Genomic DNA, 25914 nt, shown 5'->3' on the forward strand with positions numbered 1-25914 from the left:
AAACATTAAACAGGAATTACTGTTTAGCCGACCACCCCAATTTATGAGTGCCTTTTAGGTGAACCCTCTGTAGTAAAAAGAAAGAAGTCAAACAATTATGTCGGATTCTGAGATGGACGAAGATGTGGTGCCTTCAGAGGCTGAGGGACAGGACGGAGTCCAAGAAGGACATGCAGAAGAGGACAAGGTATAATAATGTTACTGATGTTTTTAAAATAAGTTGTGAGGCAAACATGACTCGATAAAACCACCCGGCAACGCAGGGCTCCAGTAGACGAGAAGTTTTAACAGTTTTTGGGGGTTTGTTTTGAGCGCTGCTCATGTCCTATTCCTCCTCAATGCTCCACATCCACAGCCAGAAGAATGTCCTTTGACCAAAGAAACCATCGCTCAGGGACTGTCATTGCTGTGCCGTACAGGAAACGGACTAGCGCATGCCTTTGTCAAACTGAACCTTAAAGACAAGTAAGAGTATACTGTATATGTCACACAGTACAAAACAATTCTTTGGCCCATGGCCTGCATGACATGACATGACTAACTTTGAGCCGTAAATTGTGCAATCCCCCATTTGTCATCTCTCTGTGCTCTGCAGAGGGCTGACAGACATGGCTGCGATTTGCAACTTTGTGCACCTGCGCTTCCTGGACGCGTCCAACAACCACTTGACTGACCTTTCCCCTTTGGCTTCATTGAACCAACTGCTTTGGCTGAAGGCAAGCTGTTCTCTGCTCCTTTATACAGTTTCTGTACATCTCAATTACTGGCATTTACAGTGGTGGAAAATAACTGATTATATTTACCTATGTAGTATGTACTGTACTTAAGTACAATTTTGATGTGCTTTTACTTTACTGGAGTATTTCCAATTTATAATACTTTTACTTCTACTCCACTACTCAGATCCAAATGTTGTACTTTTACTCCACTAGAATTATTTGAAAATGTCTCCTGTGGTCAGCACCTCCCCGCTATTGGTGGGCGCTCCTACCTCTTTGTATTACAAAACATACATTAACCATTTCAGCCCTGAATACATTTCAGCCATTTCAAAATATAGCCGATCTACAAACTCATGTGTCGCGATGTGACGCACTGTAAGCTTTTAGATATGCTATTTTCAAACGTTTTTATAGACATTTTATACATTTGAAATCTTGTGAAATGGGACATTCTGCATAATGAGTACTTTCTACTTTTGGTACAAGTACATTTTGATACCAATACTTTATTTTGAATTCCGGACATTTACTTCTACATTCTACTTCTACGTTGCAGTGTTGATACTTTTACATAAGTAAAGAATTTGAGTACTTTTTCAACCGCTGCAGAATTGTATAACCCTGAATTCAACTCTTGTCTCTCTCTACCTGTAGCTTGATAACAACTCACTGACCAGTGTGAAAGGGCAGCCCTTGGATGGGCTGCCTTACCTGCAGTGGCTGAGCGTGGCAGTGAACAAGTTGAAAGATCTGGCGGGGCTCGGTGGGCCGGCGCTCGAGAGCCTCAATCTCTTCGGTGGGATTGGAATGTGTTTGTTCTCCTTTTGTGTGTAACGTTTTCAACCACAATATCATGACCACTCTACATGGCAATGTGTTGTGTGATCTCTCTTCCATAGGCAACAATATCCATAAAGTGAGTGGTCTGAACTATGGCCGCTTAACCAATCTGGTGACTCTTGAGTTGAGAGGAAACCGCCTGGAAACCACCGACGGCATCTACCTCCCCAACTTGCGGAGGCTCTATCTGGTAATACCATACCCATGGACAGAGTACAGTACATCTACCTCCCCAACCTGCGGAGGCTCTATCTGGTAATACCATACCCATGGACAGAGTACAGTACATCTACCTCCCCAACCTGCGGAGGCTCTATCTGGTAATACCATACCCATGGACAGAGTACAGTACATCTACCTCCCCAACCTGCGGAGGCTCTATCTGGTAATACCATACCCATGGACAGATTGGGGCCAGTGCCCAGGTGCCCAATTGGCCTTGACTGCCACGGGGCCCGTGGGCCATGAGGCCAATCAGCAATTTACTAAAATCTATATAGGTTAACGCTCAAATATGTGGCCCCTTCATCCTATACAGTGCGAGGCTATCTTACTAATAGATCTGACTGTTATGTTATTGGATTTGGGGGCGGCAGTGACTCAGGGGTAGAGCGGCCACTTGGGACCCGAAATGTTCCCAGTTCGATCCCAGGCTCGCCCAGAGTTGGTGTCAAAGTGTCCTTGAGCAAGAGTCTGAACCCCTAATTGCTCCCGCCTTGCATGGTTTACTCTGCAATCCTTGTATGAATGTGTGTGTGAATGGTAATGCACAACCTATGTAAAGTGTCTTGGATAAAGGCACTATATAAATTACCATTTACAACTCAGAATCAGCTGGAATGATCTTTATTGTCACATCACATGTGGCCGATATGTAAAGAAGCGCACACTCCCATCATTCTGTAGTGGATATAGGTAGAGTGAGAGCAGGAGAGAAAAGGGGAAAAGGCAGGATAGAAACAAGTTATATAATACGACATAGATGTGTGTGATAGCGGGTATATGTTCAGAACATTGGCATTATATGTACACAAACATATGTTCAGAACATTGTCATTATATGTACACAAACACGAGTAGTGCCAACTCAGCCCAGGGTCCTCTGTGAGTGTAACACTGAAAGCATTGCTCTGTCCCGAGCTGTGACTCTTCTATCTGCTTTCTTTCCGTTCAGGCCCAGAATGCCATTAAGCGCCTGGAGGGTCTGGAGAGGTTGGAGCGCCTCACCACTCTTCACCTCCGAGACAACCAACTGGAGTCTTTGGATGGCATCAGCCCCAACATGAGGTCTCTGCAGTACCTTAATGTCAGGTACTGTAACAATCAGCCCCAACATGAGGTCTCTGCAGTACCTTAATGTCAGGTACTGTAACAATCAGCCCCAACATGAGGTCTCCGCAGTAGCTTGGCTTAGGCCTGGGCTATACGTCTCTAGGTTTTTATAAAACTGATATTTTCGTACTCCGTTGTCGTATGGGCAGGGGCCCATACGACAAAGATATCTGTGTCCACACATACAACCCAAAACGATAATTTTTGACTCCAACAAGCATGCCAGGCCAGTAGGTGGCGATAAGAAATATGTAACGCAATAGAAAAATGTTCTGAGCATGCGCGGTGAGCTGGTTTCCCAATAAATCCCCCCACGTAACCCGGTAGTACTAAAAACAAAACAAACAAGGCATGCAGACAGGACTCCGTCTAGTGAGCAACTTTGGAACTCACCTTCTAATATATAGGCTATAGGTTTGTGTTTATATTAGATGGTGATGATCCGCCCGCGCGGGTGGCGCTAGCTTCCATCGTGTTTGTTGTCGTTTCTATGGTAACCTCACGTTCACCCCGGAAGTTGTTAGTTTTCAATCCATGAACTGATGCGCATGCTCAGTGTTAAAAGCAACAACGAACATGCGCGACTAGGGAGGTGACGTCATCCTTCCTCAAAAACTCAGTTTCGCATGACTACACAGCTCCACCATCCGGATCTTTTCGAAAATCTCCACTTATTTATCCGTTGCCAAAAACCTCCGTTTGAGTGGCCGAAAACGCCGTTTGCGTCTGGCTGAAAGGCCCAAACGCACATAGAAATGTGCGTTTGAAAAAACACCCAGAGTCGTATAGCCCAGGCCTTAATGTCATGTAACAATGTTTTCCCCATACAATGAAGGGCCATATCTTGCCATATTCTACTATTTTTAAGACGAACCCTGGCTAATAAGACAAATATGCTTTAAAACATTATACGTGCCCTCTATAACTTAAGTATTTAATTTCTTTCATAAAGAATAAAGTATTTAAAATATAGCCTACTCATATTAACCTTAGGAAGTATTAAGTTGTTTTTTATTAGCACATGCATTCCATATATTCCATAGGGCTGGACCACACATGGACATATGACATCATCAACATGCGAAGGGAGCAGTTCCTATTGAGTGAAAGATTCTCTATTTATGAAAGCAATAAAATATTTAAGGTGTTTTTATTTTTTTATTTTAGTTATAGAGGGCAAGTATAATGTTTTAAGGCATATTTAGCCAGGGTTCCTTTTAAAAACATTTTATAATAGTTCAACTAGCCGATCTATCGACACGTTGTGAGCTTGTAGATTGGCTATTTGAACTATTTTAAAATGTTTTTAAAAATAGTAAAAAATTGAAGTTTATGGATAAGGTGTAAGGCAAGATAAAGCCCGAAGTCTCTCTACTACAGTATCTCAATGTTAGCTAACAATGTAGACCTATAGTACAGTGTGTTTTACTCTCATAAAATTGACATTTCTGCCTAACTCTACTAAATAAATAACTAAATAAATGTTATGACTTGACGGCAAGAAATTAATCGGAGAACAATTATGATATTGTCACACAGAACTTTGAAACAGTGCATTTACATAGTATATCAATCATGCTCTCTCTCTCTCTCTCTCCCCCTCTCTACATTTAGAGGTAATGGAATTGCCAATCCAAACACCCTGCGGAACCTGGTGCCAGTGTCCAGTGCTCTGCAGACCCTGGTTCTTTCCGAGAACCCTCTGGCAGAGACAGAGGACTACCGCCTGTCTGTGCTTGATCACCTACCGCGTCTGAAGCAGCTCGACAAGGATCGAGTCTCCTCCGAGGAGAAGGAGGAAGCGGAGGAGAGAATTCAGGTAAAGTTACACGCTGGAAGTATGCTTCCTTGTCTTGGCCAGATGGAAGCAGCTGCTCTAATGGTTAGGGCTGTTACGATTACAAACTTAAGTTGTCACACAACACGATTATGACAAAAATAATTGTGATTATCTCAAATAATTGCGATTAGAAGATCAAGTAAAAATTGTGACAGGCCTAGCTCTAATGGTGTGTTTGTCACTTTTTAGGCACTCCAGGAAGAGGAAATGCGTTCATCAGAAGACTTACAATAATGCCTGGATGGAAGATGTGTTGTGACTGTCAGTGTGGTACACCTGCTGTCTTCCTTCCAGTATGTATGGGTCTGGTGTAACGGGTTGGGTTTGGAGGGTGTGACTGAGGAAGAGTGTGGTTTGTAAGAGAGCAGATATTACCTAATATTACACAAGATTGTGTGTGTTAAGGGTTTTGTGGTTGAGATAAGAATTAAGGTCTTACTGTAAGTCTGGCTACTGCGATCCAAAAATAATATCCTTGAGTTATTTAATTCACTGAAATTAAGAGTGCATTTTTTTTAAACCCGCTTTGTTTTGTAAAACAATAAAACAAAGTTAATCTCTTTGTTATTACAATAATGCATGTGTACATTATTTTCAGCAGTGTTTCATTTCTTTTTCATGTCTGTTTTCTGTCTTTTGAAAATATAATTATAAAAAAAGTTAAGTCAATGTTTTAATTAAGACAATTATCAAAAGAAAATAGATTTAAACATCAGTTAATTACTGGCTAAATGCTGTGGCGTAAAGTAACTAAAATACATTTACTCAAGTACTGTACTTGTAAGTTTTTAGATATTTTTTGTTTGTTTTGTTTTTACTTTACTTGAGTATTTCCAATAATTTCACTTCTACTCCACTACATCTCAGAGGAAAATAATAGGGTACTTTACTCCACTACAATTTTTTATTCTACTACAAGTTACTATAATTACTATGTCAATTGTAAATGAATACTTTTCCTTTTGGTGCTTTTTGCCTTTTGATATCAATACTTTACGTTTAAATGCCAGACTTGTACTTGTAACAGTGCATTTCTAAATTATGATAAATGTATACTTTTACATGAAAATGGCTGTCTAAATTCCTTTTTTTTCCTGAGTAAGAATGAGCAGGCACAATGTGAACTGCAGATCAGTTCCATGTTGGCAGCAGGCCAGCTCTGACAGGGCGACGGTGACTTAAAGGAACAGTGTCTGTGATCATGGAAATTTCCCACGAAGCAACTCTTTTGAACCTGCCAAAATATATACAGTTGCTATTTATTTCTATGTCCAATATTAAAACGTGCTCTAATATCAGTCATCTGAGTTAGTATACTGTGGCACTGGCATAAGTGGCATTATATTCAAAATAAAATAAGACTGAATAATGTTCCTGGATTTATTGCAATGCATGGTTTGCAATGCTTTTCACTGTAGGTCTACTACTCCACTGTTTTTCCTAGACAGTCCGGCTTGTGTCAGTGTTACTTAACTTTATTGGTTCATTCATTTATGTTTTTGGACAGATAAGCTGACCTCAGTTTAGACCGATCTGAGTCTGATCAGTTTAGAGATAAAGGCATAATATCCCCTTTACTGCGCAACTTGCGCCACTACTGATCCGTCCAATGAGTGTGTGCGTGCCTGCGTGGTGGGAGGAGTGCTTCAGAGACAAGACATCATAAAGCTCCCTTTCTTCCCTCTCTCCTCCTTGCACGCCGTGGTCACACACATATCATCCCCCAGCAGCCAGAACAATTGTTATTTAATTAATCATCTTTAAATATTAAAACCACCATGGCAAGCTACCACAAACCCGACGAGAAGACCCTGCAGGGGCTGAAAGACGTGGCCAACAAGCTGCGGATCAACTCCATCAAGGCGACATGCGCTTCAAACTCTGGGTGAGTTGTTGAAAAGTCATTCACTAGAAATAATATTGAATTTAAATATAATATATAACCGGTTATAAACGGTTGAAGGTGGACGACTGCAAGTGAACTATAGGCTGATTTACCTGCCGTGAACCGTAAACTGCTTAATAAAAAATAAGAACAGATCATCTAAGCTAATAGCCCTGGAACATGACTCTCGTATTCATACGAGAGTCATGACGTAACTTCACCCTGGTTTTTGCGAACGCTACATTTACAAATAATTAAAATATATAAACATTCGCATTTCAAATATAAAGTACTCACAAAGTGTCCCACGGGTGTTAGTTAGTAGCAGCGCCAGCGATTAGAATTTCTGCATCCCGCGTTGTTTAATAAAAAGCATTTTTATCCGAGGTGTTATTTTGCCATTGGCTTTCAACTACGCGGCCCTATCGGTCGGGAGGAGGGTGGCACTCGGTGTGTTCGATATAGGTAGGCTGACCGCCCTGCCAATACAGACTAATAGGCGAGTGCGCTCCCGGTGTGGAACTGTGGATTTCCCAAACGAACCCCGTTTGAAAAAAGTAGCCGGGGAGCTCGGACAAAAATGCTTTTTATTAAACAACGCGGGACGCAGCAATTCTAATCGCTGGCGCTGCTACTAACTAACACCCGTGGGACACTTTGTGAGTACTTTATATTTGAAATCTGAATGTTTATATATACGGAAATCTTGTAAATGCAGCGAGCACAAAAAACAGGGCAAAGTTACTGCATGACTGTCATGATAATCATCATGGCAGTCATGTTCCAGGGCTACTAAGCTAATAACAATTGGGTGCGAGTGAACGCGTTGTTCTTTTTGTGCTGTTGACTGTTGTTGGCTGTTCTTTCTGACAAGCGACACCGGGCCCGGCCTGGAAGCGACATGGGCCCACGGAGCTGTGTCCTGCGTGCACCGGCCTGGTGGGGCTCTGTGCACCGGCCTGGTGGAGCTCTGCACCGGCCACAGAGCTGTGTCTGTGCACACCAGGCCGGTACACAATTTCTGTGTATACGTGTGGAGACCCACGCTCCACATTATGGCCCACACGTGCGGATTATCTCCTCCCAAGAGGCACGCCGTGGTGTGTCGAGTAAAGTAAACGTTATGTCCGAAGCCGCATCAACACAAAGTAAACAGATTATTGTAACTTTAATCTTTCTTCATGGAACCTGCGGCTAGGCATTGCTATATGTTATCAGCTCTGAGCTAACACTAGCTCCAAATTTTGTGGGTGTGTGTGTGTGTGTGACTGAGTCAGTGTCTTTGTTGATGGCGCAGCACAGCAGTTTCACTTTAAATGTTTAATGGCTCTGAAATGGACGCTGCTCAGATTTTAAGAACCAGTCCCTTAATAAATAATAATAAATAAGATTAAGTAAAATGGTCAACTTTACTTCTAAGGCACAATGTAACGTGTTAAAAAGAGACCCATTTTATAACCAAAGTCACATGGCCATTGGCCATTCATTGGAGAGGGCAGGTCTCGTGGTCTGCTTGCTTGACTGTCTGATTTAAAGTTGCAGGCTTGACGATCGGCAGACAAGACGATCGTTTACCCTATTAAACTGCGTCTGTTATTTACCTTGCTAATGGTGGTTAATCAGTTTGTCATATATCTAGCATAGTAGCTTAGGTTTGCACCCTTAAGTGACTTAACAGCAGTTGGTTCATTTTTACCTCCCTTTTCATCCCTTGAGCCCCCCATTTTACACTCTGATCAAAGTTTGAACCACACACACACGGGATACTTGGGAGTATGTAAAGTTGCAGTTGGAACAATGAACAGTCATTGAGTGAATGTCTTTAGACTTGGTTAGGATTAGGACAATTATGATTTTGAGCATATTAAAAAAAAGACCACCTCAATACTTTTGAGGGATACTTAAGTTCACACTATCTAATATCAAGTTCACGCAATATCTAATATATGTTCACTGCATTTTCTTTGCAGTGTGTATGACCGGTACATTTCAGCACATCCACACATGACACTTCCTCAATCCTACTAGCTGCTACTACTTCTTTTTTTTTTTTTTTTTTTTTTACTTAAAATTTGATCCCACGATTTTATAACCCAGTTTTCTTTTCACCCAGTGCCAATTATCTAATGTAATCCTGGGCGCTACACTTCCTCTGCCAACCTGGGGGGCAGCGGACTGACCTCATGCCTCCTTCTATGCATGAGGAGTCCAAGCTGCTTCTTTTCACCTGACAGAGGGGAATTTCCCCGACCGGACGTAGCACGTGGAAGGGACATGTTATTCCGACCAGTTCCTTTCCCCTCCATCAGGCGCCCCGGCTGGCAAGGGGGAGGTAGTTTTAGAGACCAGGATTACGGCATGTTTTTGTGAGGGCATCTACCCTAGGGGACACAGGGAGAACATGCAAACTCCACACAGAAAGGCCCTTTCGCCAACCCCCGCCTCGGGTATATGGGCACTGATGACGTGGAGGAGGGAACACGCCGCCAGTGCCCACAGCGTCCCCAGCAGGGAATCGAACCCAGGACCTTCTAACTGTGAGGCGACAGCACTATCAACTGTGCCACCGTGCCCCGTACTACTACTACCTTTAGTATACTTTTCATCATCGGTTAAAGTAACCGCAACTTCCAGACCGTCCGTGAGATGCAACCTTGCCGGCAAACCAGTTTTCGATCACTTCCTTCTAGTGTACTGTACAAGGAAATGAATGAATGCCCTGGCTTAGTCACACAGAGGTCTACTGTAGCTCAGGAATGGTCCCTGTCACCTGGCTCATTTTTTCCATTATGTAGCATGGTCATGTCTGACACCTTATACGTATAGCCTACTCAATGGCTGCTGTTGTTCATTGATTCACTGAATGAAATGGATAAATATGCCTTTCTGATTTTATGCCATGCCTTTTTATCTGAGTGACTTTGTTGATTTTACACCGAATTGTTTCTTAGCAGGATTTCTCTCAAAGGAAGAACTATGGGTAAATTGATCACTAGATTTGACAATGTTTTTTTTTTGGAATGCACAGTTTGACCCAGTGTGTGTCCCCATGAGAATGATGTTGACATTTCTAGATTAACACACACAGGGAAGCTGAACTGATATTGGCTAATGCATGTGAGATTTCCAAACCTGACCGCCGGTTTCAAGACTGACCAATGTTCAGTAACTAACTGTTTCCCAAGATTGCCTTTCTTCTTATCTCGTTTGGATTTGGATGTAAATAATTCCTAAGTGCGCTGAAGTGATGTAACGCCTCTTACTGAAAATGTATATCTTCTGTTTGGATGATAATGGTACATGGCTGTACCACTCATGCAGAAATTAATCAACGGCCATGTCAACACACATTTCTTGCTTGTCTTGGTTCAATGCATCCTTTACATAGTACTGTAAACTTGATAGAACAGCAAAACTTTAGATTGGATTTTCACATGTGTCTACCAACCAACATGTTTTTATAAACTAATTGCTCCATTGTGTACGCCTGCAAAGAGAATAGACTATTTGCATTGTTAGCTTAAAAATAATTTGGATCAGTGGTTTTCAACCAGTGGTCCGGGGACCACCAGTGGTCCTTGTCCTTAAGGTTCCAGGTTGTCCCCTCCCCTGCTAAATGATAAAGTAGTTAACCAAATGGACCCTTATACTGTAGATCTTTAATTCTTGAGAGCGTAAAAGGACACCAAATGGACCCGTGATTTTATATTGCACTCTCAAAAGTTAAACATCTGCATTACCTAATTTACAAGAAGTCTACACAATTGGAGAACGTAGAAGAATTGTTATTTTGATCAACGTTTGCCTGTTCTCTCTCCTAATTGTACAGACATCAATACAGCATGGAATTCAAGTTTCGGGTCTGAGAGGCTAAATCTCATGGTGGTCTGTGTGGCTCAAATGCCGAATAAATAATGGACCTTGATATGAAAAGGGTTGAAAACCACTGACATAGATTATGGTAACACATGCATGTGTGTGTGTGGATTGTGTCCTTGGCTAACGGTTGGCTGGTTGTTGTCATGAGCTGCCTCTAACATGCTGTCTCTCCCCTCCTTGCAGTCACCCCACCTCATGTTGCAGCGCGGCAGAGCTCATGTCCGTGCTGTTCTTCAACACTATGCGCTACAAACCCAGTGACCCTCGCAACCAGTGTAATGACCGCTTCGTCTTGTCAAAGGTTGGTCGTGTATACACACACACACACACACACAACGCTATCGGTTGAATTGACTATTTCGGAGGCCAAAGCAACTTGCAAGCAACTTGCTAGGCTGCTGAGCCAGCTTGATGGCATGCCGCAGGTTCGACTCCCGATCCCGACGGCCTTTGCCGTGCGCGAGAATCTTTTAGAACATCTACCCAAAATGGGGACGCCAGAGTTAATGTGGTTAATGGTGTGTGTGTGTATGTATTCAGGGTCATGCGGCGCCGGTGCTCTACGCTGCCTGGGCTGAGGCAGGTTATGTGAAAGAGGCTGACCTGCTCAACCTGCGCAAGCTCGACTCTGACCTGGAGGGACACCCGACACCTGTGAGTCATGGATCTTCAGTCCCTCTCTTTGGAACGCTGTTATGGCGTAACCACTTATTAACATGTTGCCCTGTGTTTATCTGATGGCGTACACTATATATAATAGTAATTTTAATTATTAATTTAATCCTTTTAACTGTTACTGTGTGTCACTCAGAAACTGGCCTTTACGGATGTGGCCACAGGCTCCCTGGGCCAGGGCTTAGGAGCTGCGTGTGGAATGGCCTACACTGGGAAGCACTTCGACAAATCCAGGTGAGAACTAGTCCATATTAAGTTCAACGCTTGCATGGAAATTAAGCTAGAAGGTGTGGCACCCACATCTGTCTTTGGCCACACTAGTGAATTCCACCAGATGTGTCCCTGTCCATCACTCTGCTAAAACTACACGCCTCGTCTATTTTTACGCACTTGCGTGAAAGCAGCCAAATCCTGTAGCTTGACATCATTCACCCGTCATTATAAGATCTTGGCTTATAACTTTTCCAGGCCCAGTCATTGGACATTTTTTGATTGATTGACTTCATTATCGACTAAGTGCATGTGCAGTACACACACATTTCCGTTCTGTATCCGCCACTGATGCTCTCCAAGTAGGTTAATTGGACAATTTGTTGGAAGTAATTTCATTAAACCGTAGGCTCTGCTGTAATTCAGGCCTCCGGAGCTAGTTGAGCTAGCTCAACTGCCCCACTTATTGCTAGATTTAATAACATCTTATTGTGCATTGGGCCAGATCTGGCGACTTTTTGAATGACAATAGAATAATGTGCGATATGACCACAATGTCACGAAATATCTCATTTTAAAGCTGCACCTTTCTAGTTTACACCGAAAAAATTATAATGTTCCTAGCATGTTCCATCGTTTACTTATAACCATTTTAGTACACCTTGGTTTGACTTATCACTGAAACCAAGGTCTACTGAAAAGCTTATAAGTAAACGATGGAACAAGCTATAATCATAATTATTTTTTCATTGTAAAGTAGTGACTTGGAGCTATAAAATGAGACATTTCGTGACATTGTGGTCATATCTCACATTTTCCGATTGCCATTCAAAAAGTCGCCAAATCTGGCCAATGCTGGCCAATGCCCCATTTCTTAATTCGTCATTTTAATGCAATAAGAGGGATCAGCAATCTAAATAAAATACATGACGTTTTACTTTCATTTTCAAATTAATACCCAGAAGTGCCACCAGATGGCGGGAACGTTCCATTATTCTGATTTCTGCAAAAGTGTCAAATCTGGCTAAATCACTTCCTGTCAAACGGAAGTAAACAAAGGAGGCTTATATGACCCCTAGCACATAGCTTGGCTGTCCGGATTGCTAAGCTAACATTAGCTTTTTCATAATTTAGTCAAATTAAGCTTAAACGGCCAGGAACATCCCAAAATATCACATTTTTTGCCGCGGATCACATAGAGACGGCGCGCATGCACGATAGTGCACGATCGCGCGGGTTTCGGCCGGTTTTTGGTAGATTACATAAAAATTAAAATAAAAGTAAAAAAATTCCATTATTTTCTTATAATAAGACGTACTGACAGGGCAGTACGTCTACTACGCAGATAACGTCATTGGCCACGAGGGATTTGTTGATTTAACATGCAAATAACGTCAATGGCCACTAGAGGGTTAATGCCGAGCCTTGTTGTCTTGTCTTTCCTCTCATTGTAGTTAATTTAATCCATTATGCCAAGGTTCCCTTCTTTGTCCGGCAATAACTACTGTGATTTTTGGAATACTGGCAAAACTACACAAATGCTAATGCTTAGGGGTGTAACTCTGTAGTAACTGCATCGAAAAATCTATTTTAATTTCAAGAATCAAAGTATATTGATATCTAAATGGCAACATAGTATCAAGTACTTGTTTGTTGTGTTCACTGTTTATATCCATAATAAATAGTTACTGTATCCATTTAAAATCAATCGTATCGTATCGCCACGAATGAACCAATATCGTCCATGTATCGTACCGTTGTTCAAATCTATCGTTGCACCCCTGCTAACATTCACCATGTTGTTGGTGGTAGTTACCGTGTGTACTGCATGATGGGAGACGGGGAGTGCTCGGAAGGCTCCGTGTGGGAGGCCATGGCCTTCGCCTCCTACTACAAGCTGGACAACCTGGTGGCCATCATGGACGTGAACCGCCTGGGCCAGAGCGAGGCCGCACCTCTGCAGCATGACATGGAGACCTACCGCAAGCGCTGTGAAGGCTTTGGGTCAGTCCCTCCAGATCTAACGCATTGAATCACATTGATTCTTGGCACTTTATCTTTCCACATCTGCAGTGTGGCTCTTGAGTTAATATTTCTTGTTATGGGTCGTGTTTGTGTAACACTGTAGGTGGAACACTTATGTTGTGGATGGCCATGATGTGGAGGAGCTGTGCAAGGCGTTCTGGCAGGCCCAGCAGGTAAAGGACAAGCCTACCTGCATCGTTGCCAAGACCTTCAAGGGCAAAGGCCTCAAAAGTGAGTGAATCCATTTGGGATGCATATTGATTTTATTATAAATATTATTTGAATAGCAGATTTACAAGCTCACAACTCGTTGTTTTGTTTGTTTTTACTCCCAGACATTGAGGACTTGGACAACTGGCACGGGAAGCCCATCCCCAAAGACCGTGTGGACGACCTGCTGAATGACCTGCAGTCTCTGATCCAGGTCCCGAACAAGAAACTCACCCCCGAGCTGCCCAACGAGGACACGGCCCCCGCGGACCTGTCCCGCATCAGCCTGCCCGAACCCCCCGCCTACAAGCTAGGAGAAAAGGTACTGACCCCCGGGCTACAAGCTAGGAGACGAGGAGGTACTCCTGAAATCTCAATGGACTTGCTTGGTCCAAGTGAGTCCATTACTCAAGTTGCAGACTTATATTACTTGTAACAAAGTATTGGAATCAAAATGTACTTTAAGTACCAAAAGTAGAAAGTACTCATTTAGCAGAAAATGACAGCTCACAATGTGTCACATTGAGCTGTTTTACACTTAAATGTAGCTTACCGCACCTTACATTTTTACAAATTGAAAATCTTACCATGCTTTGAGCTTGTAATTGGGCTGTTATTTCATTTTAAGATGAAGTGTACATGGCTTGGAGGTTAAAAGTTTGTAACGGCCTGAAACCACAGCACCATCTGTGTAATCCATGGTCTATAATCAATGGGTGGGTCAAAGTTCGCTGGGCTGTTGGTGAACCCTGTCTTGTTCTTAGCTCCGAAAAAGGTTTGTTGGGTTAAATGTGCAGGGTCCCTTCTCCCACTGACCCTTATCAGTGTCTGAGATTAGATAACACATTTTAACCCTTTTAGACCGGCTGCCGCCACAGTTTCTTTATTTCTGAAGCTGGGTGCTGCGTGCATGTCTGCTTGCAGTCTTTTTTTGCACTTTTCCGGATTCATTGTCTGCCTTCTGATATGTCCCTGACTGACTAATCAGCAGGCTCTTTCTGTCTTGTTCTGCCCTGATTCAGCCTTATGGTTTAAGTTGAATTTGCTAAAACATTTTAAAACATCATTAATGCCCAGTCACTATACTGCACCTGAAATGATTTTTATTTACCACGTTTAAAATAAGAATTTAATACACTGAATATCAATATGAAGCAACTGGAGGAAAAGCCCGTTATTTCAACGGTAGTGGATGGAGAGGAATTTTGTCCAACCAAGAAATTGCAACCAAAGGGTGCGAAGAGGGGCACAACCACGGACGGGACTTTATCTCAGAAAGACCTCTGACTTTCATAAAAATGCCGTGGGTCTAAATCGGGTTGCGGTACATGGGTTTTACTTGACACAGGTGCATATGAGAGCATGCGTTTTATTTAAAAAAAATGACCTGGTTCTTTTTCTAACTCTGTCCCGTCAGATGGCAACGAGGAAGGCGTACGGCATCGCCCTGGCCAAGCTGGGCAAGGTGAGCAAACGGGTGGTGGCCCTGGACGGAGACACCAAGAACTCCACCTTCTCTCAGACCTTCAAGGATGCCTTCCCCGAGCGCTACATCGAGTGCTTCATCGCCGAACAGAACATGGTAAAGAATGCACACTTTTTCGTTTTACAAGATGTGGTGTAAACTAAATACTCATGTTGACATTTATCTTGAAATCAAGCTATACTTTCTCAGTTTCATGTAGTGTAAACCCAAGCATCAATTTGATAATGGACCCTTCGCTAACCACCACAAAAGCAATTGTCCAATGCCAATCCAAATAGTTTAGCAACCATTGCTAAGCTGGGCAAGCTTCTGTCACCTCATACTATAGCTGTCAATGTTATTTTGCATGGCTGTACACATAGTTTAACGTCATGAAAGTTGCGCGACTCACCCACCCAGGCCAGCAGATGATTGCAATGATACTAATCACCCTAAGTCTTACCGTGCATTACATGAAATCTCCTGACGGACGTTAAAATTGAGATGGATTGAAGTTGAGTTGATTATCACTCTTAACATTTCCTTGTATTTCTACTTCATTGAAATGTCATGCACATTTTTCCAGTGCATAGCCTACTGCAGGCCTTGTTGACTTGACATTTTGAAGCTCTTGCTACTGAAATTATCGATTATATGGAGAAATCCCGTCATTTAATGCATCTCAAAATGCTTAACTAGCACATCTGCAGTGATGGGAGGTAGTCTTGTTCCATTGAGAATTGTGTAGAGTGGTATTGCATGAAGCTCAAAGCACAGTATCTGCCCAAGCTGGCATTCCATCTTACGTAGCTCAGTGGTAGAAATGTTATCTCCCACGCTGGAGACCTGCATTCGAAAGCTGTGAAAAAACAATGTTACAGATTGCAGTTTTAAGTTAGGATTATTATGTTACTGATGCTCAGAATCAAACTGGCTTTTCTGACATTCACAAATGTTTTGCATACCAGCATGACATCAGAAGAGGCTGAACGTCTAGACATAATTGTTTGCAGGCCAGAAAAAATGCAAGCGCAGCGTTCCATCTTTTTGTGACATGTGTAGCCTACAATCAGTCATGGAACATGTTCATAAACGATTGGGGTTGAACTGTATATTTGATGCCCGTTTCTTGTTCTTTGAAACCCCCGACTTCAAGTTCCACCTCTTCTCCTCTTTGTAGGTGAGCGTGGCCATCGGCTGTGCCTGCCGTGATCGCACGGTCTCCTTTGTCAGCACATTCGCAGCATTCTTCTCCAGAGCCTACGACCAGATCCGCATGGCAGCAATCTCTCAGTCCAATGTCAACCTAGTGGGCTCCCATTGTGGAGTCTCTATTGGTAAGAGGTTCTATTTCATACCTACTGACCGCCAGAGGGTGGTGTTTTCAACAACTGGATATCTTCCAGTATTCATAGAACCTTAGTTATATACATCACCCTCGTGACAATGAATGGTCATACAAATTAGAAATTGCATACTCACGACTTGATGTTTTTTGTATTTACGTAGAAATAAGAATTACGTGTGTGTGTGTGTGTGTGTGTGTGTGTGTATATATGACAATTATGTATTTTGAACAAAACATGGGCGAAGTATGGCTTAAAAAAATTGTGAAAAAGCCAACTTACTAGCAGGCAAAGTGTGGATAATGATGGAAATGAAACTTCCATTTTCAGAGTTGCTTCGCTAGTTTTATTTAAATAACCTGGGTTACGTTTGTAACCACCAGTTCTTTTTCTAAAGATGATTGGAAACCATTTTAACGATTATGCAAAATACTTTGGGTGTTAATGTAATCATTATGACCGGCCTAATGTCTGAGAGGGACGTATCCACTAAAACACTGTCCTTTTATTTATTTTTAGGTGAGGACGGTCCCTCCCAGATGGCCCTGGAGGACCTGGCCATGTTCCGTGCCATCCCAACATGCACCGTGTTCTATCCCAGCGACGCCGTATCCTTGGAGAGAGCCGTTGAACTGGCGGCAAACACCAAGGTCAGTGACCATGTCTGTCTGGCTGCCTGATTTGTGGGTCACGGACCAATTTCTACACACACACACACACAATAATCTAAGAAATTCCATAAACACAAAATGCGGCGTGTGCTTGTAGATCTGCTATTTTCACTAGTTTGGGTCCCGGGCAAACATCTAATCTCTGTTTTGGGAACCACTGCTGTACATGGCTGGGAACATTCCACAGATGTGGTTCTCATGTGTCTCTCTGCTTTGATTCCAGGGAATCTGTTTCATCCGTACCAGCAGACCAGAGACCGCCGTCATCTACCCCCCGGGAGAGAAGTTCGAACTGGGCTTGGCCAAGGTAAAGAAAAACCCCCTACTGTCTCCCATGACATTTTACTGGACCATTTAATTGTAATACAAATGATTGCAATTAATTGTAGTGTTGTTGGCATTGGACTGTGGAGCATGTATGAAAAATGCATATCAGTTGGCCTTTTTAGGCTTTGTAAACAAACAAATGGTACAGTGCAGATATGACTAATACCTTAAATATACTCTTATACTTGCAAAATAAATTTAATTTTTGAAACTGAACGTTTTTCAACATGGAAACTACTTTGAATCATTATGTCTAATGTAGTAATTGTGAGAGGCCTACAATACCTGCGACGAGGTTGATTTCAACCTGTATAACTAGTTGGAAAGTCCTTTATAAAGTGTGTGTGGGTTTTTTCCTAGGTGGTGCGTCAGTCCGACAGTGACCAGGTGACTGTGATTGGAGCAGGCATAACTCTCCATGAAGCTCTGGCTGCTGCTGATATCCTGGCCAAAGAGGGTGAGCTTAGTGTGCCCTCTAGTGGATATATACTGATACAACGGTTTATGATGCTATAACAGTTCAGCAATGGTTATCTGAAAACAAAAAATCTACTGGATCACATTGATTAAACATATTTCCAAATGTCTTCCTGCAGGAAAGAACATCAGAGTCATTGACCCGTTCACCATCAAGCCCCTGGACGCGGCCACCATCCTGACCGCCGCCAGAGCCACAAGGGGAAAGATCATCACAGTGGAAGACCACTACAAAGAGGGTGAGTTCATTATAGGAGTGCTAAAGGCTATATATATATATTTTTAAATAAAATATATTTCACAACATTCAATGACTGGGGAAAGGTAATCGATGGAGGAGGAAATGATCAGTGCTTGCAGCCCTAGTGTTGTCACAGTAACCTGCATGATTTGCTTTGACATCTTTTGTGTAAACTCAAAGTGCAAGTGAACATTGAAAGTGTCTGTGGGCTGCATGGGTGTGCCTACCACTATGGGAGACTTTTTGAATCCTGCACCTGACAAATAACCCAAAGTGTGAATAAAACTAATATAAACTAATAAAACAACCCGCTCTAAAAATAAATCAAAACTAACAAATGGGGGGGATAAAAATGGCACTACTGTGTGCGTGCACTGCTCACACGGGCCCTGCTGTGTCCAGGTGGTCTGGGCGAGGCCGTGCTGTCGGCGGTGGGCGAGGAGCCCGGCATCGTGGTGACACGCCTGGCTGTGACCGAGGTGCCCCGCAGCGGCAAGCCCCAGGAGCTGCTGGACAAATACGGCATCAGCGCCATGCACATCGTCAACGCCGTGCGCCAAACCTTCGCCAACTGAGGAGGAGAGACGCCCCGCCTGCCCGCCCTCCCTCCCTCCTCTTGAGCTTGAATTTAACTACACAACTCTTTGTAAAGCTACAGCGGAACCAAAACGAACGGTGCATTCCAATCGGTTTAGATTCATTTATGCTGTAGTGTCATCTTGCGGCTCTAACTCTTTAGCATACTCTGGTGTTCACTGTGGGAGTTGCTAGCTATTGGAGAGGGAGTGAAATGGAACAGCCCCCCCCCCCCGTGTGTGTGTGGAAGTTTCTAACCTCATAGAAGTCATACTGTTCCCTGTAATTCTCCTCTGTTTTGCACCTTCTAGCAACCACTGCCCCAGTAGTATGGTTCAGTTTAATAATATCCTGTTCAACTAGTTTGTTTCCTATGTATTTTTAATGGTGCCAGCTGGGATAGCCATTTAGAGAAGGCATGTCATAAACGACACACAAAGGGTAATTTATACACCTGTGTCTTGCGCCTAAATTGGCCTATTTACAAGCTCTCGACGCATTGCAGTGTGGCCAGTCGTGAGCGTGTAAATGGGGCTGTTTGTTGGTACGCCACCCCTAGTGTAAATCAAACGTGTCGACTGGATGATTTGGTAAAAACCCGTTTTGTGATGCGAGCGAGCTGTCCAGCTGGGCCCACACCACTTCCATGTACATTCCACCAAATCATGTTCTCATTACATGATCTGTGCATTCCACCACGTCACAGCTCATTGTTCTCATTACATGACCAGCACTCATGTCACCTCAATCATTCCCTTTTTAAGTTCTGTTACACTGGCTCTGCGATCAGGCTAGTATTGTTGTGGTTAACTGTTCTTTTGGCGCGATACATAAATGGCCTTTTTGTTCAACGCTAGCGCTGTGGTAAACTTCTGTTTTGAATTAACTTGAAATTGAACCAGCCAGCAGCGGCGCGTTGATCAAATGTTCGGAGCGATGATGTTGATCCGTGTCTGCAAGTGTTACTGATGCTCATGGTAGTGAAGCTACCTACTCTATGGTCAACCTGTATCAACCCATGTGCTTTGCTGTGGAGTTCTGAAATAAATAAAAACATGTGACCCTGCGATACTGAACTGACTTGTTTTATTTATTTCCATATGTTAATAATATAACGCATAAAACGTTTGCACTTTTAAGAGTTATTACCTTATTTGTTTGAATTGAGCCTAATTTGTGCGATGGACCATGACCGCTTACATTCTCACCAGTGTGTAGAAATGTTTGCTTGGGGAGTCGTTTTTACACATGGGTGTCTTACATCCTATAGGATCGCCGGTGGGCAGACTGTCTAAGCCACATTCACCCTGAAGGGAGAGTATACAAGGGAGTGTGTACACACGTGCATGTATATTTATTACTAAAATGGTGGGGGGTAAAAGTTGGGAACCACTGCTCTAGATGTGGGTCACGGACCAATGTTGACTAAATGTCCCCTTTAACTATACATAGATAGATACCCTATAGATTTAAACAAATCACGACCTGTCATCAATTAAACGATTCCAACATATTTCACAAATTAAATAATAAAACTGTCCTACATTTAACATTTCAAAAAAGTTAAGTACCTAGTAAATGGCAGCTCCACAAGCTCACAGCGCGTTGGGGTCCGGGACAAATGTATAATTTGTCTTTCGGGCAACCACTGTTCTAGAACGGGTTGTCAACCTTTTTCATATCTAGGCCCATTTGGCATTTGAGCCTCGGACCCCAGTTTGATATTTAGCCTCGCAGGCCCAAAACGAAATATTTAGCTGTCATAGGATACGATTTTGTCCTTTACAATTTAGGCATTTAGCAAACGCTCTTAATCCAGAGCGACTTACATTAAGCAAGAACAAAAAGCTTGGGAATACACACAAAAAAGCATTTATCATGAAACATGTGTAAGCTAAGAAAGTAACAGTGGAATATCTATATTATGAGACTATACATATGAACTATCTATACTACTATGCTATACATATGTACTATGGCGTGCTATGACTATATACAATGCAATTATAGTGCTGTCTACATAACATGCTATAAGTCTGTATCAAATGCTATCTAAGTCTACAGAATTGCTATCTAAGGGGGTAGGATAAGTGGTAGGATAAGTGCTATGGGCCATGATGGAGTCTGAAAAGGTGGGTTTTCAGACTACGGCGGAAGATTGGGAGTGATGTTGCAGTTCTGACTGCAATGGGAATGGTCCATTTCCATGCTGTTGCCAAACAATCAAAATAACTTCCTTTCTCTAATTGTCACTGTAGACTTCTTGTAAATTAAGTAATACAGATTAACAATATTTTAACTCTTGACAGCGTAAAATGAAACCAAAATGGACATGTAAGGGTCCATTTGGTTTCATTTTATGCTCAAGAGTTAAAGATCTTTAAGGATCCATTTGGTTGCCAACTCTCCAATTAGCTGGGGACCACCTGGAACCTCAAGGACCACTGGTGGTCCCCGGACCACTGGTTGAAAACCACTGCAGTCTAGAACATACATTTAAAAGGACTGGTCAAACATACCTCAGTCTACCTCTTCCCCAGAAATAGCCAATCTGCAGTACATTCTCACAACGTACCATTAAAGCCTTGCCAGCTTGTACTGTAGATCTGTCCAATGTTTGCCCCAAAATAGGGACACTAGGGTTCATGTCCTTAAACCCTGAGTGTGCAACAAGCCAAGTCCTAACCGCGTTCCCCCGCCGTCTTCAAAGAATCTATATTGAATTCGAGAGAGTACTTTCTTTGGATTTCACCTGGAATGGAGCATGCCATTTAAAAGTATACTATTTTAAGGGGCACCCAGTAATTTGCGTTGGTTGGTATATTTATGTTTGGATGCATCCTGGACCTCACACACACGTCTGCAGTGGAAACTTCCAGTGGTGGAAAAAGTACTACATGTTGTTACTTCAGTAACAAGGGTCAATACTGCCATGTAGAAATACTCCAGAAAAAATATACTTAAAGTACAAAAGTAAAACTACTCATTATGCAGAAAGTCCCATTTCACAAGGTATTGTGTATAAAAAAACACATCACATGGTGACGCGTTGTGAGCTTGTAGATCGTATATTTTCAAATAGCAAAGTTTAAATACTACGGCTGAACTGGTTAATGTATGTCTTGTAGTAATACTAATAATTCAAATCTAAGTAACTAGTACCTAAGGTTTTGTGTGGAAATACTCCAGTTAAGTAAAATTACCTCAAAATTGTACTTTAAGTACAGTACTTGAGTAAATGTACTTATTTGCTTTCCCCCACTAGTGGAAGCATGTAATCCAGTCGGCTGGGCTGAGGTTGAGGTGGTCAGGCAGATTACTGCATGTTCCTGTCAGGACCTGAGAGAGACGTGCCTGTTTGTCTTGGCCGGCCATATCAGGACACGACGAGCATTTCAGTGTTTAGTGTAAAACACTGTTAACTGGAACCCATTTGGAGCATGTCTGTCATGGGTTCTGGTCCACGCATGCCAACCCATTTGGAGCACGTCTGTCTGGGTTCTTGTCCACGCATGCCACTGTCTTTCTCACCAAATAGCTACTGTCTGTATTCTCCACCACACACCAAGCTGCACCTTGACAAAGGGTTGTGTACCTCTAAACATGATGCAAAACATCATACTATAATTCACTCAATGTCTGAATGTCTGTCTGTCTGTCTGAATGTCAGAAACACCAGCGTATCTCCTCATTGCCTGCACCAATCGCTCCCACTTTTCACACAGGCATTGACCATAATAATATGGAGGTCTTAACGAAGCCATTTGTCCAATAAGATTAATAATGAATTTATTAGTGAATAAAATCCCGTTTATTTGTCCGTGGTCTATCTCCGACCGAGCCACACTATTAGCACACATCTCTCCATGCCAAAAAAAATCTGCACGCTCCCAGAATCCAGCTAGGCTACATTTTACCGACGTAACTGTCATATTTACTGTACAGATATTGTTTTTACATCACCACACGATCCCACGGGCAAAGTTGCGCTGATCTGCTCCACAGTACACCACCTCAGGCCCCTTCCCCTTTGCACAGACAGGCGATTGACGATTCAAACCACACACGGGTAAAAACAGCGCAGGCACCATTGTGGCAGACAGGCAGCTGTTACACATGGCGCATAGCCTACTAAGGTTATTTAAACACTTTTTGCAATGCAATGTTTGAACGTCACTTCATATTATAACTTCAAACCAAACGCGGGTGACACGCCTGGTCACTGACGACGCGCGTTGCACAGTTACAGATCTCATCTTTCCTGCACCTAATGTGAAACATTGAACAGCACGGCCACGATCACAACGGAATGATTATCTATCGGGCTGGCTCTGTTGGATCACTTGATATAACTTTTAACCAAACGTGGGTGAAACAGCGTGCAGCCGCGCACGTAAAGAGTGCACGTGCGCACGCACATGGAGTGGACGGATTGATTGATATACCAAAACAACCCTTGCTATAGCACCTCGCTAAAAGCGTGTGCGCAGGCTACTCTGAGGTGGGCACCCACTGTCGTTATAATAGGAACCTTCTGCCCTTGCCTGGCTGGATTTGTGTGTGTGTGTGTGTGTGTGTGTGTGTGTGTGTGCGTGCGTGTGTGTGCAGACTACTTTAGCTGTGAGCGTGTGTGTAAACTACTTATGCTGTGTGTGCGCACGTGCGTATGTGTGCACGTGCGTCATCGCGTGGCCGTTTTCAGTTCGCTATAAACACAACACGAGATACAACTGTCTTGAACATAAGCCACACACACACACAGCGTGAAGTGGCTACAGCGCACGCTCCGGTGAAAACAGCTAATCTACAAGCTCACAACATCACAGGTTGCAAAAGCCATGAGTTCTCGCAAGCCAAAGCTCACAATTGAGACCGTTTTGGACGCAAATCCACCTGCAAATTGGATCTGTGCGACTGTCCATATAGGTGCATGTCAAACTGGATGTCCTTGATACTTTTCAAATGTGGCTCTGTGGGCTAATAAGTGTAAATGTTGCGGTCCTTGCTCTTGCCATGAAAACGTTTCCCTACCATGCATTTGTAAGAATACTTTCATGTTATACTGCTGTTTTTATTCATAAAAACACACACACACACACACACACACACACACACACACACACACACACACACACACACACACACACACACACACACACACAAATATATTATACAAGTTGAAATATATCAGAACGGGTATGGACTAGTGTTTTAAACTGTAGTGTAGTGTAAACCAGTGGTACTCAACCTTTTTCTCCCTCAAATAATCCCATTTGAACTGGGGACACCCTGACAAACACTTGGAAATGTAGGAGTTGAGGCACTACATTTCGTTTGACTCGGTTCCACAGAAAAATATTGTGAAAATATCAGATCTACAAGCTCACAACGCAATGCGTTGTTAGTTAGGCATTGTGAGCTTGTAGATCGGCTATTTTCACAATGTTTGCCTTTCTTACATTTGATAATTTGGCCAATGTTTGACTAGTATTTATGATGTAGTTGTAGTGGTTGATTACTTTGTGGTGCAGTAATGGTCTTTTTATTTTCTTTCTTTTTTTAGATATTAAAAATAAATTGTATATACTGTATGTACTGTCATCTGGGGACCCCCCCCCCAAAATCATGTGGGGAACTCCCTGGCGGTCCTGACCCACAGTTTGAGAACCACTAGTGTAAACCATTGTGGTTGCTATGTTATATCATATGATCACTAAATATTATACTGTGTGCGTGTGTGTGACGTGCATGCGTACGTGTAACGTGCGTGCGTGTGCAAATAAAGAAGGGTCGTCAGCAGGTTTGACCCTACAGTGAGAATCCCAGGTAGACTCAACAACCAGGCAAGTGGCACCTGTTTGGCCGTGTGTGTGTGTGTGTGTGTGTGTGTGTGTGTGCCTATACACGTGAGTAGCATGTACATTAACCTATAGACAGCCAGTGTCATCATTCATAGCTTGCTGTCTTCTTTCGGTTCGTATGTAGATGCCAGTGGAGGCTGGCCAAAACGACGACGACTCCAACCTGAGCTGTTCTTCCCGTCCGTCTGCCAGCCAGTCTTGTTGTCTACGGTTGGCACAGGACAGGCTCTCGCTGTCCGGGCGGGCGGGCACACACACACACACACTCAGGTGAGATACACACACAGAGCTGACGGTGGATCTCCCACACCTGCGTGTCAAATCACAGAGAGCTGACTCACTATTGTGTTCCAGACAATTTATATATTTCTCTGCCCGTTTGTCTCTTATTTACTCATTTTATTCTACTCCCTCGATCCCTCCCTCCCTCCCTCCCTCTCTCTCTCTCTCTCTCTCTCTCTCTTTCTCTCTCTCTCTCTCCATTTAGAGGTAATGGTATTGCTCTCTCTCTCTCTCTCTCTCTCTCTCTCTCTCTCTCTCTCTCTCTCTCTCTCTCTCTCTCTCTGTGTGGGACGGTCTACATGTGTAATTCTATTGCTCCGTGAAGAACGAGGGCCTTTGTTAATGCGAGGATATATTTTTTGACCTCTCTGCCTCCTCCCTATTCCTTCTCCTTCTGTCTGCTCTGCTCTAGTCTGGGGCTCATCACAAACATTCAGTTATAGGCAGGTGCTGTATCACTGCAGACTGGAGAGCCAATATTATTACTCCATAAATAACTTATCTTTTCTTATTGTTAATCTAACGCTTTTAGGAGTAGCTGGTGCCCTGTTTATTGCCGGATCATTCTGCAGATTTTAACATCTACTTTATTAACACACCTTCCCATGCTGGACTGGATTTGCGTTCTACATCAGGGTGGCTTCTTTGGTGTACAGTAAAGTAAAGTCAGATCTTTTTGTGGATTTGTCCCATCCTATCCTGGACTGAACCAGCCCTTGGCCTCGAGGTTCCCTCCCAGTCTGTAGTTTATATACTGTACATATTACAGCTGTGTAATTTAACCTAGGCTTCAGCCAGAGCTCCAGTTCTGCAGCGATGCCAGCCATGCTCAGGACATGGGCCGTGTGCGTTTGTCTGAGTGCTCTGCTTTTACAAGGACAAAGCCTGAGCCCCGGCGTGGATCCAGGTGAACTGGCCGAGTCAATGGCCATCATGACAGACGGGACACCTGAGGAGTTGGAAACAGCTGCCGTTCACGTGCCAAGAAGCGGAATAGCAGAGTCTGTGTCTGACACAGATGTACCGGCAGCACGCCTCCTCGCTGGTGAG

At 43.1% G+C, this 25914-nt stretch overlaps 3 protein-coding genes across 6 annotated transcripts in view; all 3 read left to right on the forward strand.

Annotated features, from left to right (window-relative positions):
- The first annotated feature begins 5 nt into the window (after positions 1-5).
- Positions 6-4983, forward strand: lrrc23 (leucine rich repeat containing 23). Its single transcript, XM_083768534.1, has 8 exons — positions 6-187; positions 356-465; positions 596-716; positions 1377-1518; positions 1622-1752; positions 2737-2873; positions 4509-4713; positions 4924-4983. The coding sequence occupies exons 1-8, from the start codon at positions 98-100 to the stop codon at positions 4966-4968; spliced, it is 981 nt and encodes a 326-aa protein (XP_083624660.1). The 5' UTR covers positions 6-97; the 3' UTR covers positions 4969-4983.
- Positions 4984-6398: 1415 nt separating this feature from the next.
- On the forward strand, positions 6399-19797 carry tktb (transketolase b). Its single transcript, XM_083769377.1, has 14 exons — positions 6399-6619; positions 10682-10799; positions 11039-11152; positions 11310-11407; positions 13196-13387; positions 13512-13639; positions 13744-13940; positions 15036-15200; positions 16264-16420; positions 16949-17079; positions 17324-17407; positions 17788-17884; positions 18024-18143; positions 18548-19797. Exons 1-14 carry the CDS (start codon positions 6513-6515, stop codon positions 18718-18720), a joined length of 1881 nt encoding a protein of 626 aa, XP_083625503.1. The 5' UTR covers positions 6399-6512; the 3' UTR covers positions 18721-19797.
- Positions 19798-25216: 5419 nt separating this feature from the next.
- LOC310861676 (extracellular matrix protein 2-like) overlaps positions 25217-25914 on the forward strand; it is a 34646-nt gene continuing 33948 nt past the window's right edge. The window contains exon 1 of one of the 4 annotated variants that reach the window (XM_083769238.1): positions 25217-25909. In XM_083769238.1, coding sequence (XP_083625364.1) covers positions 25681-25909 — 229 coding nt within the window. In that variant the 5' untranslated portion in view covers positions 25217-25680. The remainder of the gene's footprint in view (positions 25910-25914) is intronic. The other 3 variants (XM_083769240.1, XM_083769239.1, XM_083769237.1) reach the window with 3 other exon arrangements.

The sequence above is a fragment of the Protomyctophum parallelum genome (genome assembly GCF_964188405.1).
Source record: "Protomyctophum parallelum genome assembly, chromosome: 7".
NCBI classification, from domain to species: domain Eukaryota; kingdom Metazoa; phylum Chordata; class Actinopteri; order Myctophiformes; family Myctophidae; genus Protomyctophum; species Protomyctophum parallelum.

Bases quoted from the DNA above. Each gene is read 5' to 3' on its own strand.
- lrrc23 (XM_083768534.1), top strand. From the start codon at position 98: ATGTCGGATTCTGAGATGGACGAAGATGTGGTGCCTTCAGAGGCTGAG. The intron at 1,753-2,736 runs GTAATACCATAC...CTTTCCGTTCAG, and splicing joins ACTTGCGGAGGCTCTATCTG to GCCCAGAATGCCATTAAGCG. The intron at 4,714-4,923 runs GTAAAGTTACAC...GTCACTTTTTAG, and splicing joins AAGCGGAGGAGAGAATTCAG to GCACTCCAGGAAGAGGAAAT.
- tktb (XM_083769377.1), top strand. From the start codon at position 6,513: ATGGCAAGCTACCACAAACCCGACGAGAAGACCCTGCAGGGGCTGAAA. The intron at 17,885-18,023 runs GTGAGCTTAGTG...GTCTTCCTGCAG, and splicing joins TGATATCCTGGCCAAAGAGG to GAAAGAACATCAGAGTCATT. The intron at 18,144-18,547 runs GTGAGTTCATTA...TGCTGTGTCCAG, and splicing joins GGAAGACCACTACAAAGAGG to GTGGTCTGGGCGAGGCCGTG.